At 33.6% G+C, this 21,089-nt stretch overlaps 4 protein-coding genes and 1 long non-coding RNA gene across 6 annotated transcripts; 3 read left to right on the forward strand and 2 right to left on the reverse strand.

Moving 5' to 3' along the window:
• The first annotated feature begins 599 nt into the window (after positions 1 to 599).
• On the forward strand, positions 600 to 1,490 carry LOC121748098. Its single transcript, XM_042142313.1, has one exon. The coding sequence runs from the start codon at positions 600 to 602 to the stop codon at positions 1,488 to 1,490; it is 891 nt and encodes a 296-aa protein (XP_041998247.1).
• A 3,617-nt stretch (positions 1,491 to 5,107) lies between these two features.
• Positions 5,108 to 7,323, reverse strand: LOC121746816 (alpha carbonic anhydrase 1, chloroplastic-like). Its single transcript, XM_042140751.1, has 6 exons — positions 7,173 to 7,323; positions 6,625 to 6,842; positions 5,922 to 6,028; positions 5,732 to 5,834; positions 5,473 to 5,652; positions 5,108 to 5,354 (listed from the first exon to the last, which is right to left on the reverse strand). Exons 1-6 carry the CDS (start codon positions 7,312 to 7,314, stop codon positions 5,226 to 5,228), a joined length of 879 nt encoding a protein of 292 aa, XP_041996685.1. The 5' UTR covers positions 7,315 to 7,323; the 3' UTR covers positions 5,108 to 5,225.
• Positions 7,324 to 12,629: 5,306 nt separating this feature from the next.
• Positions 12,630 to 15,251, reverse strand: LOC121748884. The gene is made up of 2 exons (XR_006039539.1): positions 14,755 to 15,251; positions 12,630 to 13,004 (listed from the first exon to the last, which is right to left on the reverse strand). It is a non-coding gene; the product is annotated as an uncharacterized LOC121748884 (long non-coding RNA).
• A 46-nt stretch (positions 15,252 to 15,297) lies between these two features.
• LOC121748883 (myb-related protein 2-like) lies at positions 15,298 to 17,750 on the forward strand. Of its 2 annotated transcripts, XM_042143440.1 has the most exons (7): positions 15,298 to 15,451; positions 15,529 to 15,747; positions 15,832 to 15,908; positions 16,166 to 16,223; positions 16,310 to 16,382; positions 16,471 to 16,540; positions 16,806 to 17,750. In XM_042143440.1, exons 1-7 carry the CDS (start codon positions 15,433 to 15,435, stop codon positions 17,553 to 17,555), a joined length of 1,266 nt encoding a protein of 421 aa, XP_041999374.1. In that variant the 5' UTR covers positions 15,298 to 15,432; the 3' UTR covers positions 17,556 to 17,750. The 2 variants fall into 2 exon arrangements, with proteins under 2 accessions (XP_041999374.1, XP_041999373.1); XM_042143439.1 differs by having other exon boundaries at positions 15,308 to 15,747.
• Positions 17,751 to 20,520: 2,770 nt separating this feature from the next.
• LOC121746963 lies at positions 20,521 to 21,060 on the forward strand. The gene has a single exon (XM_042140932.1). The coding sequence runs from the start codon at positions 20,579 to 20,581 to the stop codon at positions 20,993 to 20,995; it is 417 nt and encodes a 138-aa protein (XP_041996866.1). The 5' UTR covers positions 20,521 to 20,578; the 3' UTR covers positions 20,996 to 21,060.
• The last annotated feature ends 29 nt before the right edge of the window (positions 21,061 to 21,089 follow it).

A 21,089-nucleotide genomic window follows, 5' to 3' on the forward strand; every position in this document is an offset into this window, starting at 1 on the left:
AAAAACTAAAGTGAATTCTTGAAATCCAATCCACTCCCCTTTTATTTTCAAAATATGCACTGAAACACATGAAATTCATTGACTATTGCAACGTTTAAATAAAGTACTCCCTCCGTCCCGCACTACTCGCACGTATTTCCTTTTTGGGCGTCCCAAGTTACTTGCACTCTTTCCATTTTTAGTAAAAATTTTCACCTATAGCCGTCATTTTTGACTTTCCTATACACTCATTCCTTAATCTCCGTGCCGAAAAGGAAATGAGCGAGTAGCTCGGGACGGAGGGAGTACTACAATAAGAAAACTTTTAGAAAGTGAAGAAAATTGATGATACACACACCATTCTCTTCCCCATAACTTTATGCCTTTTTGTTTTATTTTGACATGAGAATTTGAACCTTCTTTCCCTCTTCACTTCTATTTTCTAGAATAAAAAAGTGGCTTCTCTCTACCAAATCAGCAGCCTACTATTGAACATTTGAAACCTTATTAACATGCATTAATATTCCACCATTCTCAACTTACCCTCAAATCTCAATCATTCCTCTCTCTCTCTCTCTCTCTCTAACTCACACCATTTTTCTCTCTCTTCAAAATCTCCCATGCCTCCCGTCGATCTCGAGAATCTAGCCTCCGCCTGCGCAGGCGGCGTCTGCTGCGACAGCAAAGTCACCTGCGAGACGCTTGCAGGCGACAGCGACGACGACAACGCTGTTGTCGCCGCCGCCGATCCCGACCTTCCGCCGGAATCCTTCTGGCTGTCGAAGGACGCAGAGTACGATTGGTTTGAACACCACACCTTCTTCGAGCGGAAGGATTCCGGCGGCCGAGGCGGCTCGAGTCTGACTGCAGACGCGCAATCGAACTCAAGCTCGCAGCGATTCTCCTTCAGCAGGAAGTCGAAGGCCGCGATCCTCGGATTGCCGAAGACGCAGAAGACGACCTTCGTCGACCCAAAGCGCCGGCCGTGCAATAAACCGGTGACCGTGCGGCTTTTCCCGAAACGACCGGAACCGCCAGGAAAATCGGCGGTTCCAGTCGAACCGGGTTCGCCCAAGGTGTCCTGTATTGGGCGGGTCCGGTCCAAGCGCGGCAGGCGCCTGTCCGGTTCGCTGAGGAGGAGGGAGAAGGCGGCGGAGAAATTGAGGAGCGGTGGAGGGGAGAAGGCGGAGAAGGAGGGGAAGAAGAAGCAGAAGGCCGGTTTTTATACTAAGATGATGGGGATGTTCCGATCGAAGAGGAGCCGGAGTAAGAAGGCGCCGCGGTCAGGGAGTAGGAGGGCGGCGGATGAGATGAAGGCGGGGGCGGAGCTGCAGCGGTGGAGCGCGAGTTCGAGAGTGCGAGAAATGGCGGGTGGGGGCGAGGCGCCCGGTTTGGGTGGGTTGAACCGGTTTGCTTCGGGTCGGCGGTCGGCTTCTTCGTGGGCGGCTGAGGATTTAAGTGAGACGGTTTCCGGTTCAGACCGGCACGTGGGAGTCGTGGGTTGGAGCTGATGTTTTTTATGTTTTTAGAAAAAAAAATCCTTAAAAAAAAAGAAAAGAAATGGGGAATGCAATGTTAATTTGCATATCAAATTCATGTAAATAATGAAGTGCACTTTCTTGTTGTTATTTTGGTGAGAATATAGAACAAGTGAGTCGTTTGCTTATTTTTTAAGTGGGTGGAAATATATTAAAAAACGGGATTTAGTGAGAAAGAACTATTATTAAGAGTATTTGCTAAATTATTGAGCACACAGGGTAACTAGGGGCATCTAGCAATATTAGGGTAAAATCTGTTGAATTCCATTTTCCCAATGCCACATCATCATTTTAAATTCCAACCCGCTAGCTCTGACTTATTTTATTATTTTTTATATTTTATTATTATTATTTTTGATTTAGAAAACAAATAACATAAATTAAAATACTATAATGATAAAAGAAAAATATGTATTTAAAGAATAATAATGTATTAAAATAAAAAAAAATTCGCACGACGGACCGCCTGCTTGAGAAATGCAATAGAGCCCAAAAAACAGTTACGAAGCACATTTTGCATCTGCAATTTATGAGATGCGAATATCTTTCTGGCGTAACTTTGTTTGACTAACTAATTGCTAAATACTCTCTCCATCAAATAATAATCATAATATAAGTCTTATTTTCTTTATCACTATAAAGGATTTAAATTGAAAATATTTGTGAAATGCTACATATTTGACTATATTATAAGTAGTATTTATGATGTGATGTGACACTATAATAGTATTGCACTAAGAATATTATAGAACATATATATATATATAGCTTAATGTGGTGGTGACTGTTGAGCGAATGGTTGCAAACCATAAATTAATAAAATTAGATGATCGAAGAGAAAAAATCAAGTGAGGTGTGAGTCAACAATGGTGGGTTAGAAAAATGTCTAATTCGAAATTGGAATTGCTGTCATGTATAGGTAAGTGTGGACTTATGTGATTAAATAATTCGAGTAGCAACATTTTGTTGACTTTATATAGTTTGGTTTACCCTTTGTGGTGTCTCTCTCCAAATAGAAGATTTTTGAAAAAGATCGTATTATTAAGTTTTTTTTTTCAGTTTAGTGGATGTTGGAATAGAATTATATCAAACTAATTTCTAGCTTTGAATTTTTTACTTTTAGTTTATTGTAGAAAATTATTACTATATGTTTAGTTTATTATATTTCATTTTATACGCGGATCATTTTTATTCATTTCAGTTCAGTTCATTTTAAAAAATAGTATGAAATAAAATGATCTTAAAAAGAAGTACATGTCATCTAACAATGAGCTCCTTTTGATTCGATGGTTCAAGACTATAGAATACTTCTGCATATATCACAACCCTTTAACATCAAAATAATTTAAGATATTTCAATTCTTAATAAGTTTACAAATAATATAATATCTTTTAATATATTGAAGAATATAAAAAACATGAGTTTTCTTCCTCTTTCATCCTTACGTTCTTATCTCATTCTCGCCCGTCACACTCATTGTTGCCAATTGAAAAAACCGACGTGTGCAATGTCGCTCCGATTGAAAGCAACTAATGCAATTATGCAGCAACGTGAGGGCAAAAACACTTTTCCTTTTTATCTTTAATGAATCTCACAAATTGAATTAATATTTTTTTTAAATTTGAAGAGAGTATTAATTCGTGTGTTACACTTAGTCCGATTCACACGAAATAATGGTTTGGATCATATTTTATTGGATTTGGATCTTTATCGGATCGATCCAATAAAAATCTGATGATTTCAGGTTGAGTTCGGGTTGGGTCGGGTTATCTAATAAGAAATAAAATTATTATTTTCATTAATTACAAAAATATTACTAGTATATATTAATTTTATTATTTATATTTTAAAATCGTTATAAAGTTTTAATCATGTTTCACGGGTTTTAGTTGTGTAATACTATGAAGTATATATTAATCATGTAATATCATGTTCGGGTCATTATCGTGTCAAACTAAATTGTACTCCCTCCGTCCCAAGTTACTTGAGTCGTATTCCTTTTTGGGTTGTCCCGAGTTACTTGAGTCATTTCTCTTTTTGGCTAAAAACAAAACATCTAATCACACCTACTTTATTCTTTATTTTACTTTACTCTCTCTTCTTTCTCTTACTTTATTCCCTCATCTACTTTATTTAACTCACTAAACACAACTTTCTTAAATCCCGTGCCGAAAAGAAACGCCTCAAGTAACATGGGACGGAGGGAGTATAGACTATAGTAATAGTAATTTACCAACATCAACGGTAGGACTAACAATTTTCGACATGACACGATAATCGGCACGAACACACATAAAGTTAATGAGTTGGAACCCGATAAGAATCCGACGATTTCAGACTGGGTCGATATTGGATTGACCCGACAATGATCCAATTCGCCCGATTTGTCAAATCCAGCCAATCGATTTTTTTTCCCATTAAATTCTACTGTGTGTCATTAGTTTTGACTAATTTATTAGTCACTACATACAAAAACATCGTGTTATGTGGTCAATTCTATTTTGCTAGACAAGTCGTTACAATTCTGCAATCTCATCCCACTTTTGTCGAGTTGCCTAATTTTCAATACTTATCAGCAGGGGGTTTTGCTAAAATTTAGCCATGCACTTCATTGGCTCAATGTCACATTTGAGTGCTAAAATTATGAAATTTGAAAATTTTAGTATAGTTTTATTTTGGTTGCATTCGTATAATGATCTTATCCTTTTGGTCTTTATAAAGAACAATTTACCTATTTATAGTTGTTAGTACTAGAAAACATTACCATTTCCTTATCCCACAAAAGAAATCATGATTGTTGAGTTCGCATAGTGTTTAAAGTGTATAGAGAAAATATAGTCAAATGTATTTATGGAAGGAGAGAATAAAAAGTAATTATAATACTCATGGTTTGTTTTTTTCAAAAAAAGAAATATATTGTTGTGACAGATTGAAAAAGAAAGTAAGATATTTTGTTGGACAAAGGGAATAATAATTTGGGGATATTTAGCTAAGCTTATTGGAGAGAGTTTAAAACCCTCAAAAAGTTTATAAAATATTTCAAGTGCTTGTAGGATAGAGTTTATAAGTTTATAAAATATTTCAAGTGTATTTGGATAATTAAGCTTATAAGCTATAGAAAGAAAATCTTGATTACAGAGATATTAGTTTATTCTCTTCACTTAAATCACTAAATCTCATTTTCTTACTTATATACTCAGAGAAATACATCGATTAATTTGAGACAAAAGGATCACTTTATAAGAGTATATATTATTACCCCATCCAAACACCCTCTTATAAAGCCCCAGAGCCCAAAAATGTAAGATGAGCCCAAAATGTAAGATGATTGGGCCGAGCCCAAATTTGATAATGGACTTGGATCACACTGGGCCATGAAAATGATCACAATTGTTCTATCAAATGTAATCAATAAAAATAAAGTTGCCATTGTATATTTGCTACTCCACATACTTTCTCTAGTATACCTAATTGAGCAAATTTCCACCATATTACATATTCATTAATATTTTATTACTATATTCATAGATTTTCGTATTAGTAATACTTTGATGGATTTGAAACATAAAGGGCATTTGTCTAAACAATATTTAAGCTTTGGTATTATTGGCTGATTTTATTTTTAAATTTTTTGAATTCTTTAATGTACATTAGTACATTTCAATTTGTCAATGCCATAAACCATGTCACAAATGAGATCTCTTGCACTACACATCCTCGTCGTATAGCTCCACATGTCGCCCGTTCATTGGCTGGCAAGGCCTAGCATTGTTCTTGCATCTCAAATCCAAGGGAGCTCTCAGGGCCTCTACTTGGGCTTTGGACACTGATCTCACCTACACACATGGATAATTAATCACTATTGTATATTTATATCATAAGATTAATTAACACAAAAATTAATCCAACAAATTGTCACTACCAGTAATAATTCAAATTATATTTGTTTCTTACCCTAGCAAGAATGTACCAAATGACATCTTGTGTGCAAGGAGGTGTGGTGAAAGAGCCAACATATCTATAGTACTTATGACAACTCTTCCTCACTTCGGTCGGGTGAAACGGCCCGAACGTGATCGGGCTGTCCTCGTGCCTCTTTACCTCATAAGCAAGCTCGTTAAGTGCTTTTTGCATCTACAAAACACATAGCAATTGGAAATTAAATTACAACTTTTTTGTGAAAAAAAATTTGTTGCATAAGTTAGTGTTCTACCTTGGCAAGGAGTGGATCAGCATGGCCATAGTCGAAGAGAATAGCGACAACGGCGACGTTCCCCTCATCGGTAACGTGCACTAGGTGAAGCTCGGCAGCATACCTGCATTACACATTTCACATTTTCTTCAAAAAAATGGCAACAAACACACACAAACACCACACTTGGATGAGTTGTGTTGTTGCATACTGCTTTCCGTTGATTCGGTGCTCGGAAGGGGAATGCCAGTGCATTTGCTTCAAGCTGTACATCTTGCCGTCCACAATGACTCCCCCGGTATGATCTGGATACCGTACCTGCAGTGGCAGACACAGAAAATTAGTTTATGGAGAAGTAAAATCGAGTTTTTTGACGATGAGAAGTGTTGCAATAAATAAATAAATAATGTTTGAATGGGGGTGCTTCAATTTTAAATTTGATTATTGATATTTAAGAATTACTAATGAAATTACTTTTTTCTAATTCACTTTAAATTTGCTATCTAATTATAATAAATCAAATTAGATACAATATGTTATTTATCGATTAAAGTATAAAGTAATGAAATGAATTAGAACTAGTTACAAAATCTATCATATTACTATTAACTAGCTTATTATTTGATAAAAAGATAAACACTCTTATCTCACCCTACAGTGCTTGTGGGCCGGACCGGACCCAACCCAAACCCAACCGGAAATTGACCTAAATTGAATGATTAAAAAGGTACTTCTAAAAATATGTCGCTTCGAGTTTGACCCAAGTCCGGTCCGGGTGAGCTGGTCTGACTCACTCGAGCTTAACTAAAAATGAGTGTTTTGGTGTATGGTTCCAGATGGTCTTATCAATAATTCTTTCTTCAAGAACAGAAACATAACCGGAAAAAAAATCTAAGAAGGAAGAAAGAAATTACCCCAACATTGAACTTGTTGTTGACCAAAGTGACATTGCAAGAACCGTATGATCTGATCAAGGGCTTCAACTTCTTGTTTAGGACAGCTTTGTCAGTCAAAATATTAATCGGCGACTGCGTTTTCCCACTCGCGCACGTGCTGAAATTCGGGTTCATCTTCCCCCACATGTTTGGCCCTGTCCCTCCCGAGTACGTAAACTGAATAGATCCATCACTCTCTGCACAATTCACACACACTAATTTACTCAGTTCGATACGATGTGTATCTATGTCTAGGTGCGATGACAAGCCACCAAAGATTATCACTACAACTTTCAAATTGTGCCTAAAATATAATTGTACGATTACCCAAAATTTCGAGGAGTAATTAACTTCTTTTCAGGCTCCATACTGAACGTGTTTGATAAAAACAACTTAAATTATAAGTGAAAAAAACTTTTATTTATGGTCCAAGAAACTTGGAGCTTAGGACAGAAAACACACACACGCATAGTAAGCAACCAAAGATGCATACAAAGAGATAGGGAGAGAGAGAGAGAGAGGCATACGTTGGGAAGAGGCAACAAAGAGAAGGGAGATTGTGACAATGAAGAGAGCTAATGGTGGAGAAGCCATGGTTGAAATTTTATTTGATTTACTACCTAGCTCCCTATAATGGGGAATAATGAGGATGATGTTATATATATACATATATATGAGTGTGTGTGTGTGTGAGTGAGTGAGAGTGATTACAACAAGCAACACTTCATGTTAGAGTTTCACCACTGCCACTCTTTGTTTAGCTTTATATCTCTGTCTTTTTTGCTGCAGACAACTCACCCCCCCTTATTCTCCACTTCTTCTTTCCTTCTCTATTATTTAAAAAAAATGTTAAGTACTACTAGCTACTATATTATACAATATTGTTTTTCGTCATTTAAGATAGTTATATTTGGTTAAGTGAAAAAACAGAAAAGGAGGGAGGATTAAGTAAAAGAGATTAAAAGGGTTGATTTTGAAAAAAAAAATAAATGATTTGCTTATCTTGAAACGTTCTAAAAAGAAATATAAATCACTTAACAAGAGACATATGAATATTTTCATCTCATATTTTAGTATACCCCATCATCTCCAAGTGTGATTTCTATATTATGTATAGTCGTGTCTAAGGGCATATATGTTGAAGTAGATTCCTCTTTTTGATCAAGGCGTCCTAATCTATCGACTTTGGTTTAGTAATTGTTTGTCTTTATCGATTTTATATTTCTTGCTGTATGTGGTTATTAGATTACTATTGTTTGGATATATTGCGTGTTGCGAAATCGGTACATCTACTAAGTACATAGGCTTATATTGCTGCTTGTTGTTCATCATTATTTATGTGTAATGTATTGGTGTACCTTTAATGTTGTGTTGATTTTATCGTTGTTTGTATTGTTACCGTTCTTGGTGGCCTCGACTTTGAGCATAAAATACTTTGCGAAATAATTGTGAAAGACTATTCAGTTCCCATTTTAACATTCTATTCGATTTTTTAGCAGGTCAACCCAAATTGTTTTATCAGGTAATCTATTGACAATTCTAGGTTATGACATTTATGTGATACTATTACTTTATTGAATAAAACATTCATAGGTTTCAAGCACATAAGATTCGACGTTTTAATTAATGATAATGCTTTCATGAGTTGCTTTAAGAAATCAACATTTAAAAATTTTTGCGATAAAAAGAAACGTGGAATTATGGGATATTTTTTTTTGAACATATATATGCCAAATCAAGCTAACAGATAGATATCCGTGACAATAATAAAAAAAGAGACATTATTATTATTATTACTATAATTAAACTAATTTTAATGCATGAAAATTGTGACAGAGCCAATTGTCTTGGTTGGACGGCTGAGCACATTAGCTATCCAAAATTTTGAATTTTATATACGACAGTTAGAGACCAATTAAATAAATACCTATTTGGACAAATTGTTTAGAAAATTATGATCAATTGGCTATAGATGAATCCGTAATTGTTAAATAAATTGTTTTATCGTTTTTAAATGTGATTTGGTGGAATAATATGGATTTTGTTAATCTTGTGGAAGACTCGATTGCCTTGACCTAATTCAAAAGGTCTAACCAGGGGAGGTAAACATGAATTGAATTATGTGAGGTGAAAAAGAAGTTAGGTTAGTTTATATATGTTGTCAATATTCATTAAATAAAAAATATATAACAAAGTTATATGATGTGGTGTTGCTTTTGTGCCTTTGTAATAACAACAAGCCCCTTCCAACTGATTATGGTTTTATAGGTAGTAGCATGATGAGACGTGTGACAAATTAAATGTGCAATTATGTTATAGTATAATAAAATACATGTATTTTTTCTCAAAAACAATACATGTATTTTTTCTCAAAAACAATACTTATTTTTTAATACTTTTTAGAGAGACATATAATCTTGTGTATAAAAAAACCCAGTATAGAGATATATTTGGAGTAGTATTAAATTCTAAACCTTCCTTGAAATTAAAAATAATTAAGGTTATTGTAGGTATATAAATGTAAATTTTATCAAATTGAATAAGAAGTATTAAAATTATTCAGTGTAATTTTGACCAAATATGTGAAGCGACTTGCTCATAACTTACCCTCATGTTTGACTTCTCATAAGATGACAATGTAGTACAAAAGAATGTCATAGCTATGAGATAAAAAATAATTCAATCGACTAAGCCAATCAAAATCCTATGTGGAAGTGGAACATAATTTTGGGATACTCAAAGCAATTAATGAAATCCAAGAAATCTTATGCATCTTTCTTAAAACTAACAATATTCATGGCCATGAATCTTCCATTGATTTTCTATGTACCCTATTCTAGATGATGGTGATTAAAGTGTCACAATTATTATAAAAGACTCTTAGCAATATACTAATGTCAAATCTTGCATTTATAATAGATAAAGACCCAAAGTGGGAAGCCGCAACTTCCACTATGGAAATATAATCACCCCTATGGAAACAAATTATTCATTTTAAATTTTTAGATATAGTCTAATTCGTTGATTAAGATTCACTAAATATCGAAAAAGAACACACATAAGAGTGGAATTCCATTAATTCTATAATGAATATCGGAAGAACACGAAAGAGGAGGGGGAAACAAACACTAATTTTTATTTTTTTTAACATCAAAATATAGTTGCAGAATATATAATGAGAACTCAAAATATATAGTTGCAAAATAAATAGATGTAAAAACCATAAAGTTTGGTAAAAAAATACCGATTACATATGAACTTTTACATTTTTCTTACTTGTCCCATTAATTTGAAATTTGAGGAAACTTGTGTATAATGTGGAAGCTGAAATCAATAGTTTTTATGTAGATTTATATATCACTCACAAAAGCTATGGATTCAAGTTTGAGAAATATGGAATATAAAATTAGGCTAATATATTTCGGCATCTACGTCATATATATTTCTCCCTCAAATCCAAATCTAAAAGATAATTAAAAAAAATGTTAAAATACTTTGTAGTATGATGTAATCGGTTTTTAAAAAGTTGCGGGATTGAACAGAAATCAATCAAACTTTATAAACTTATCTGGCAATTGGCCTAACAGCTAAAAACCCTAATAATTAAATACTCCATCCGTCCCACAAGAATATGCACTCTTTCCTTTTTAGTTCGTCCCACAAGAATATACACTTTCTAATTTTGGAAAGTATTTTTTTCTCTAATGGGATAAGACCCATTCTCCACTAACAATACTTTAATTACTTTTTCTCTCTGTCTCTCTCTTACTTTATCAATTTTACATTAAAATTTGTGTCGTCCCCAAAGTGCATATTATTTGGGGAATGAGGAAGTAATAAATATTCCTAAAATAGTCATAATCAATTCTCTATAAAATATCCATAAGGATTCTTTCCTAGCTAATTTAATAGAGAGAGGGGGGGGGGGGATCCTTTGGTTGATTGAATACGCCCACCACATAAAATGGCTCTTGTTAAAAGGTGAATCACTTTTATAGCTTTGTGATAATATAGAGATGGGTAAAATAGTAGAAACCATATAAAATGGGACGATTCATAATTGAGAATTGTGGAACCACAAGCACAAAGCACAGTGATGGAAGAATGTTGTAGATCATATTGTGTCTTTTGCTTTTGGCCTTTTGAAAATTGATCAGTCACCACAAAAACTTTGTCTAGACAACCTACTTCCTCCAAAGTGTGCCCAATAATTAGCCATATAAAGAAATATAGCACACTTTGGCACATTCGATAACAATGCTTATACATATTAGATACTACTCTATACTAGCTTAAGCTTTAATTAAATTAATGATTAGCCAATAAGAAACTAACAATACTAATACAAATGTCACACACATATACCATACGAGAAAATAATAATATTTTTGGGAAAATTAACCCCTCAAAATTGTTGAAAAATGAATACCCCACCACCTATCCAAAATCATCACACAGACATGTGATCATCATTGCCTAAAAATTAATACCGATTAAACTATGACACACATAAAAAATGAAATCAAATAGTACTATATGCCTAAAAATTGCAATAATTTCTCGTGAACATTTATTTTGAATAATTGGTTGATTTTATGTCGCCAAATTTCAAGTAACGACACAAAAAAGAAAAAAAAAAGAAGAGAATCTGAAGGAATTTTTATTTTGGGGCCAAGCAATGATTTGTAATGTTGGGCTAATGGATGGGCTCATGATGTTGGGCCCATTTCAGTACTTGGGGTGGGTTGATGACCAACAACAGAAACATTCTAACCAATAAACCCAAATTGAGTATGATTATATGTCTGGTAGTGTTTTCTATTTGTGGCTCTTATGATCTGCCCAAATAAAATTTATATAACTAAAAGCACTAATACACATGGGATAGACCCCTCCAATCTTGATTATGACCCTGATTAGGATTTAATCAACTCTAATTAGAATTATAAATTTCTAATGATAAGAAGATAATATGATTCTAGTCAAAATTCTAGTGACTATTAATTCCCTAATTATAATTCAGAGCAAATTGTCGGAAAAATCACCAAATTTGGTCAATTATGGGTCTATTATATCACAATTTAGGCATTTTTTAATTGTCTCATAATTTTGGTTTTGGGGATGTTATGATGTGGCAGATGGAAAATACTATGTGGACAAAACGTTCGGCTACTTATAACGAAGTCAATTAAACCTAGTTAGTCACATCTTTAACTTTTACACGTACACGCTGATGCCGCGTCAATAAATTCAGACACGTATCATGTCATATGATAGTATAATAAAAAAAAATGTCAAAGTTGTGATATAAACGTTCATTTTGTAAAGTTACGAGATTAATCACAAATTGACCAAACTTGACGGTTTTTCCGGCAATTTGACATACAGACGGGGGCCTTTATATTATACTAATGAAGCATGAACCGTGATATTTCATTAGAATAAGCCAAAGTTATTAATGAGCATATGCTCTACCACAAGCCCAACAACAAATCTCAAACTTTTTCCAACAAATATTTGATCCCAACAAACCTCAATTTGCATCGACACTCGAACAAATGCTTCTTTCAATCACCAACCTTTTATTGCCCTTTAATTCGTTCAAATAACACTCCAATCGACCAACTTTTTTTCAGCACAACCACTAAATTCACCTTAGTTTAAATCCAACCAATATTATCTCCAAAAAATAAACTGACTCCTGCTTATTTCTGTGCTAAGCTTCTAAACTCTACAGTCACTTTCCATATAAAAGTAGCAAAATTATGTAGATAGGTGCAAGATCTGATGCTTTGGTGATAATAAACCACTGATATTAGGAACCTAGAAATAGAATCAGTAGCTATCAATTAATAGTGATATAATCATTTTTAGTCCTTTTCACACTACTAGACAACTACTAATTTGACACTAAACAGATGCATAATATATGGATGTGAAATAATTTTGTTTCCTTTAAAAGATTTTGAGAAAATGAGCATATGTGAAAGAATTAACCAAAAAAATATATAACTCCAAATATTCTGGGAAAAAGAAACTCTGCTTATCAGGTAAATAATCAAGCCATAAATGTTTGGTGCAAGGAATCTGAAACTGTTAAGCATAAAGAATAAAGAATGGAAAGGGAGAGAAAGAACCCATTTTTTGTGGCCTTGAGCAGGAAAGAATAAGCAACATTCTTGACTTGAGAATCTGGCTCGTCACCTTTACTTTGAGTTAAGATTCCGATATTCCATTCCCTTGGAATCTCGCGCTTTCCTGCACCGAATAGCATCCCGTGGTCGTTTTTATCATTCCGGTTTGGTTTCAGCCAATACGAACACGTGTAGCCACGGCCAATCAGCACGGTGTGTGCGTTCCTGTCAATGATTAAGATTTCATAAGGTCCCTTCTCAATGAAATTATATGAAACATTGAAGTCCATAAAAAAGGAAAGTGGAGGTACAAGAAAGAACAGCCCAATTTTAAAGAGGAGAATAATACTATTGTACATGCATGCAAGAATCACTTTAATTTAGAATACTAAGGTAAAAGTGAAAGTTGCCTCTGGTGCTGTAAAAACGCAACGGATAATAGCAGTAATATTCTTCATGGCAACATCAGATAATGGCAGCTCGAATACTTCTAATTTTACCAATTCAGGTAGAGAATGTGGTTCCTAACAACTGGTTTTTCTGTATGATTTAGTACACTAACTTATTCTGTAAGCCATAATATCGAAGTTTAATAGCACAAAACCAGCAATTATTCTATTCCCATACCATATTGTAGTAGTTAAGTAATTACTAAAATGGAAACTGTGAAGCAGCTATTATTGACTGAATAAGTAAGTTAATTGTCAATGAACAAACAGATATGCTCTATAAGTGTGCAACATATATAATTAATGCCAGAACCAAGTTTATAAGAGGCATTGGGTGATGGTGCTTGAAGAGCATCTGTGTCGTTTCCTATCTTCGATTCATTCCTATCCACTTGCCTGAAAACTATGAGGAATCGGCTTTTACCCCTTTTTTGTAAAGGTTTTCACAGATTCCGTTAAACTGCATAAAATACCTAACCTATGAAAACTTAAAAGATTGATTGAAACATCCACACAGGAGAGGAATATTATTTATTTGGCATCGATCAGATCATTTTCTGTTAAACAGGCAGCATTGTTATCGGTTGGTGATCAGTTCTCAGTCAGAGAGATTAAGCAGATGATCAGATCTACCTAGCTATAGTTCATGAACAGATTTCCCGCCTCCTATGTTTCTAAAAAAGTTAAATATTACTAGCATATGAACTCCAAGTAACCATGAAACGAGCTATGTAGTCCTGATAGGCATTCAACTAAATCAATTATTTTATTGTTGAGATGCTACAAATACTTCAACCGTTCAACAATTTTGGTGATATTGCAAAAAAATGTCATATAAACTTAGACAACAAGTATAAGTTTGATGGCTGAAATTACAGTTGCAAAATGGCAGTTTATGACTAGTCATGTTTCCAGGCTATAGAAAATGCAAGTATAAATGTAAGTACAGACCCTTCTCTTTTCTGGAGGGCCCCACTGAAGTGCACCAAATTCCTTGTGCCATTTATTAAAAGATCTAATTTAGAATTAAGTCCATGATGAATAAGTACCATACTTACTAAAGGAGACAAAAAAAAGAATGTGTTCTTTATGTTATTCCTGGCCTTCAAACAAAGCCAAGAAAAAGCATTTTCCCACTTTTATTACTTGATGAACTAAATTATACAGTATATAAGAACACTTGCTATAATGAATAGAAATGATTTTGAAAGAAAGATATACCCAAATCCATTTATTTTAAAAGGGGAAACAGGAAGAATCTGTCTAAGTGGGTGAATCCAGTGGATGAGAGAGGTAGCAATCAAATACTATTTATTATCCTCAAGACAAACTCATTTTATGTTTTCTATATAAAAAAGTCTATGGGCACCAGATTACTGAGTTACTATTTATGTCAAGTTAAACATGCAAGCTAAGTTTGATGTAGGTTAGAACCTTCACATGCTTGCATAATGTTATATCCTATGACTATGAAAACAACCACATAGAGAAGAAACAGGCCAAGAGGAAAGAATTGAATTTCTTACCCAAATTTGGACTTGAAAGAGTTTAACAAGGAGCATCAAGTCACTGGTATTGTTAATTATTTGTCCCCCTCAGAAGGATTGTAGCAAAATTGCTGACTGGGTGCTTTTGTCAACAGAATCTTCCATTTAAAAAAAATGACTAGAAATGTTTCAGGACATCGTAGATAGTGGGATTCCTCAAATCCGCATCAGATGGAAAAGAATTCCACCATACATTCCTGGAATAAGGTTCGAAAACTATGCAGATGACAAGTACGAGTGAAACGAAGGTGTATCTGTCTGTAGCTATCAGAGGATAATACATTTCTCATACAGCCATAATGTAAGGAATTTTAAATATGCAGTGCTGTCAGAAATCGGAAAAGAGAAGCTGGGGACCATAGATACGTTGAAACGGAAGGACGAGATTTTAGTCAAGTCATTACAAAGATTGGATTGCATCTGATCTGATATTCTTTTACCCCTGTCAAAGATTCTATGCCTCACTTGTATCACACTCCGAACACCCCCCCCCCTCCCCACCCCAAACCAAGTAAGCTTATAAGACATCCAAGGGTACATTTTCAAGTATGCATAAATTGATCAAGTAACAGATAAGAGCAGTACTGAAAGCTTCCTTTTACCAAGGATCATAACTCAGTCTTGAAGGTGGAAGTAGATTTTCGTAGAGAAAATTATATGGGGACATCCTTTCCAGGTAAGGTGACTTCTCATTAATGAAATCCTTCCACAATCTGCACGAGAAACTAATGCTCGTGATTTATCATATCAAAGATACCTCAATGTATCACTGCCGTCACCACCAAGAAAAGAATGTCCATCCTTCCTCAAGGGTGTCTATTCCACCCGAAAGACACATGTTTCTTCAAGGTGTGAATGGAACAGGAGATTCTAGTCTTGTATTATCAAGTGATGCTAAGCCAAGACTGAAATGGACTATAGACCTCCACGAACGATTCATTGAAGCAGTGAATCAATTGGGTGGAGCAGAAAGTAAGCATGTATCCAAACTCTGAATCTAGATATCATCTTGCATTATCATGTACTAGTATTTGGCTAATTGTGATTTTCTTGCAGAAGCTACACCAAAATCAGTTTTGAAACTTATGGGCATCCCGGGATTGACCTTATATCACTTGAAGAGTCACCTTCAGGTATATTTCAAGTTTCAACAGAGATACACCTCCAAGTTATTTTAATTTCTTCTAAAGACTTGGACTTTCCATCATGCAAATTTTCTTCTACCATATATATTTAACAAAATCATCAACAAAACATAGTATTCATATAAAGGTGGATATAACCTAGAATTAGTTTGTCTATATGTCTGATTTCATAATTCATTTCTGCTACAAGCATGCAATAAATGTAAGAGGCAGACACTCATTCATTCTCCTGAATTCATATGCAGAAATACAGATTGAGTAAGAACCTCCACCAGCAAGCTAATAACGGGAGCAATAAAGCTTGTAAGCAATCATATTATTTTGCACTAGACTGAATCTACACAAATAATTATATTATTTTGCTTACCTTGTTGAGAACTGATTTGCAGCCAAAGCAGACAGAGTACCTGAGGTAAATGCACCTCATGTGTCTAACCAAAATATTTCAAACCAAGCAACAAGGTTAGAACCAGAAAATCTCGGTATACAAATTTCTTGTTATTTTGTATGTACATTTCATCTGACACTACTATTGTCTATCTCATACCAGTAACTTACAATTGGGTGAAGCAATACAAATGCAAATTGAAGTGCAACAAAGACTACACGAACAGCTGGAGGTAAAGAACTCAAAATTATTCAGTTCGATTCACTAATAACTGATTTCCCTTTAAATAGTTTCACTAACAAAAATAAATCATGCATACATATATATGATGACAAGGAAAGAAAAAGGTGCTCGATCGAGTACTATAAATATACATACATCTGTGGTGATTGTCCCAACAATATCATCTGTTATAAAATAAGCCTCTACCTCAAAATAATCCACAAGTTTTATCCTGATGTTGATTCCAAGGGCTAATGGTTCGTCTATTTCCATAGGTACAACGTCGTTTGCAGATGCGAATAGAAGCTCAAGGAAAATACTTGCAATCTGTACTAGAAAAAGCACAAGAATCCCTTGGAAGACAGAACGCGGGAACACTTGGTCTAGAGGCAGCCAAGGTCCAATTATCCGAGTTGGTCTCCCAAGTATCGAACCAATGCCTGAACTCCACATTTTCAAGAATAAACGACCTGTCAGATTTGTGCCTGCAGCAGCAAGCACAAGCAACTCAGCCAAAAGATTGTTCGGGCGAGAGCTGCTTGACCTCATGCGACGGAACCATAAGGGACCATGAGCTGTACGATAGCCGTTTGGGCTTAAAACCAATGAATTTCAGAGCACCTAGAGAGGAGGAGATGATCGGCGACAAAGATGCCGGTCTACACAAGATGGGACTTAGATGGCATGAGAACCTGAAAGACTGTGGTAAGTATCTCTCAACAGCAAATGACAATGTGGAGAACACATTTGCTACACAAGCGAATCCAGGTAGTTTATCGATGAGCATTGGCCTTCAAAGTGGTGAATGGGATGTTAACGGAAGCAATCCAAAGGAAAGGCTCAATGGAGCAGAAGCAGATGGCAAATGTTTAGACGAGAACACGGTGAAACAAGATAAGCAGAAGTCCTCCTCAGAATCAAAACTACCATTCTTCCCAACAAAATTGGACCTCAACACTAACTATGAAAAGGATGCTGCTTCAAGCTACAAGCAGCTTGATTTAAATGGCTTTGGCTGGAATTGAGAAGCAAGCAATGCAAGAGTTAACTAATTGAAATCTAGAATAAAGAGGCATTAGTCACTAGCCTTCATTTTGTAATGAGATATGATCATTTATCATTCCAAATTGCATAAAAAAGGAAAACAGATTCTCCTGATTTTCTCGAGCACTGTTGCGTTATGTATTCAAATTTTTCAACAGTGATTCCAAATTACATCATACGAAGTCTCTAACAACATATTCAAATGCAAAAGTATTTCATAAAAGCGATCGAATCAGAAATTGCAGCATGAACAAGGGCGCATGGGGATTATACTACCTCAATCTGCAGATACTCCGATGATACGATTGCCGCAGCTGTGATTTAATATCTTGTTGAGATTGAATCGATTACTGAAGATCAGAACTAAACTGGAAATTAGAGATTTAAGATAAAAATCATGAATTTTAAAAGTCAGTTAATTTTAGTGATATTTTTCAGTATTTTTCGTGATTTTTTATTTATAATATGTTGTTAATTTAGTGTGCATGTGTTTCAAATCGATAATATAATTAAATTATTTACTAAATGTGTTGAAAAAAAAAGCATTATTTCGGATACCACATTGATGCAATTTGCCTATAATTTTATTTTTCTTCCCACACAAGACCGTTTTAGTTGATGTATTAATTTTAATTAATGCTCAAATAATTTTATTTTAATGATTTATCTGTAATTTGAAATCAAAATTTTAATATGCTTGCTAGATTACATGACTGCTTACATAACTCTCTATTAAATTATATTTTTAAAATTTTAATTTGTAAAACAAAATTTTTAAATAAGCTTGTTGATTTAGTTCCCTCAAAATGATAATAGAAATAAAAATCTATTGGGATAGTGGATTTTGTTGGATCCTAAATAGTTCAAATTCAAATCATATCGATATTTAATAGATCAAGTATGTCATATTTAGTTTTTTAAATGTGATTTACCTCTTATATACAATTATTGCAAATGAAAATAATTTACTCAAGTGCATACTTTGATAGTGGCCGTAGATAATAATGATGATGATAACAATAATCCTTATTGGTTTTCCTATTTCTTTCACTTTCTTCAGCATTTATATTTAATTAATAATTATTCACTCCATTAATACTAACAAGTGCGCCATTTGTTTCGACTTTAACGAGTTCATAATTTTTCCAACCAAAATGCCCCTGTGTTCTACACTAAAAACTTTAAATGAAACTCATAAATACTTGAGTTATAATATTAAAATTTTTGTAAATGTCTATTTTTTTAATATATTAAAAATAATAATCATTTAAACACAAAGTTTGGGCAAATTATAATTATTTCATAACGTTTAAAAAATTACTGTATTATATTATGAAGTTTGCAAATTTTCTCAATTGGCCCATTATATATAAAACGACATCTTTAGATTATGCTTGAAACGATGTTATTATTTCATAAAATAAACATATCATTTCATTTTTTCTTTTTTTAAAAAAAAAATTAAACAATGTAGTTTGAAGCATTACTGAAAACGCATTTTGTACATGTATGAGAGTCTGAGACAGTTTTAAAAAATTGAATTTTTTAAATTCAATATTTTGTTTCAAACGTTAGGAGATGGATTAGAATTTTAACCAAACTTTGTAACTTTAATAACTATATTATCCTCTAATTAAAACATGTATCTATACAACACAATATTATGGATAGATGCTCTCCCACCCAAGAGTATTAAATTAGATGCCATTAATAACCATAAAATTTGGCTAGATTTTCCTCAAAAACTTCAACACACAAAATCAAAGTTTTAGCAATTTTAGACGTTCAGATTTAAAATTTAAGATCTAAGTTGTTAAAAAAAACTAAGTATATCTATCAAATTCAAATACAATAAAATGGAAGAGAAGAATGGTGAAACGGATTCTAATTTTCATAACTAGAAAAGCAGAGCTAGTGATATTTGTAATTCTAATCCAACAATTAATGTCTCATTAATGGAATAAATTGACCAAACTACTAAGTTAATGGTAGACATAAGCCAGAAATTAAGGACATATCTAAGTGGCCCTAACTATAAATTAACTGATAAGTTCATTTCGACACTGAAATCCAAAAAGATTAAATAAAAAAGGGGTGTTTGGTGAAACTCCACTTATTTCCTCATCCTACTACAGTAACAGTAATAGTAATTTAAATTATGATGCACTCTAATTTAATTGAGAATTAATTCTAGATGGATATAGGTCGATAAGATAATGGTAATTAAAATATTCTTGATCTGACAACACCACGATTTATTGAAAATGCTGTATTTCTTCCTGTTTCTATGAGTACAAATTACAATAGATCATAAATTATCGAACTTTAGCCGAATTATCATTTTGCATATTAATAAAAAAATATAGTACTATATTTGTGAATTAATCGATTTCTGTAATAAAATTTGATTTTTTACAAAACCAAAACTTGGATAATGTAGGATGCTACTAACCTTATTATTACATAAGTGAACAAATTTGAATAAGAGATGAAATATAATTTTCAATAATGAATATGACCAGAAATTATTTATCAAAATCATCAATAGGTCATGTATCTTTCAAGACCACCGTTCAAATTATTTTAGAACTGTTGAAATTATTATTTTTGCATATATTACCATACATATATGGAGTAGATTGAAAATAAATTCATTAATTGCGCATGCTCCACTAGAAAAAGTCAGTAGCAAATACAAGTTGGAGCTACACTTACTTCCCCAATAATAATCATATCAACACTAGTCCACAAAAATGTACTCCACAAAATACAAAGAAAGCAATACAACAATACATCATGAAATTTACCACACCATAAATCAAAGTGGATAAATGAATGTGCATCCACTTGAAAATTAAATTAGACACAGCCACATATTGTGGTTAATGTTGTAATATTTGCAAAATACAAGGCCATCCCCATGGCTGTGCCCATATAAATATTACTACTACAACCTTAGTTTAAATTCAAATTTCAAATAAAAATTTGTTGGCTCCTCAAAACAATGGGGAACTGCATAGTTCTTCAAGAAAATGTGATGAAAAAATATGGTTATCAAATCCTAGAACACAACTCACCAATCAAAGTTGATCAACATGCTTCATGTGATGAAGTAAAAAGCATGCATCCAAATGTTCAAAATCAGATGCATTTTCCTATCAAGACAAAGAAGAAGACAGTTCGCGGCTTAGACAGAATATTTGAAGGCGGAGACGAAGGAAGCCGAGTTGCGAGGATCAAGCTTGTGATCAGCAAGAAGGAGCTGCAGGAAATGCTAAGTGAAGGAGGAGAAATTTCAGTTGATGGCTTGATTCTTAAGATGAAGAATCATCAAGAAATCACAGACAAAGTTGAGTCTAGTGTGAATATTGGCAAAGGATGGTTTCCAGCTCTTGAAACCATCCCAGAAATATTAAACTAAGTATTTTTGTTTTTTTTAAAATTTCCAATTACAAAAAGAAGGAAAAAAAAAGTTATTGGGTTTTATGTAGCAAAGTCTAATCAAACGATCATTA

This window comes from Salvia splendens, chromosome 9, assembly GCF_004379255.2.
Source record: "Salvia splendens isolate huo1 chromosome 9, SspV2, whole genome shotgun sequence".
Classification (NCBI taxonomy): Eukaryota; Viridiplantae; Streptophyta; class Magnoliopsida; order Lamiales; family Lamiaceae; genus Salvia; species Salvia splendens.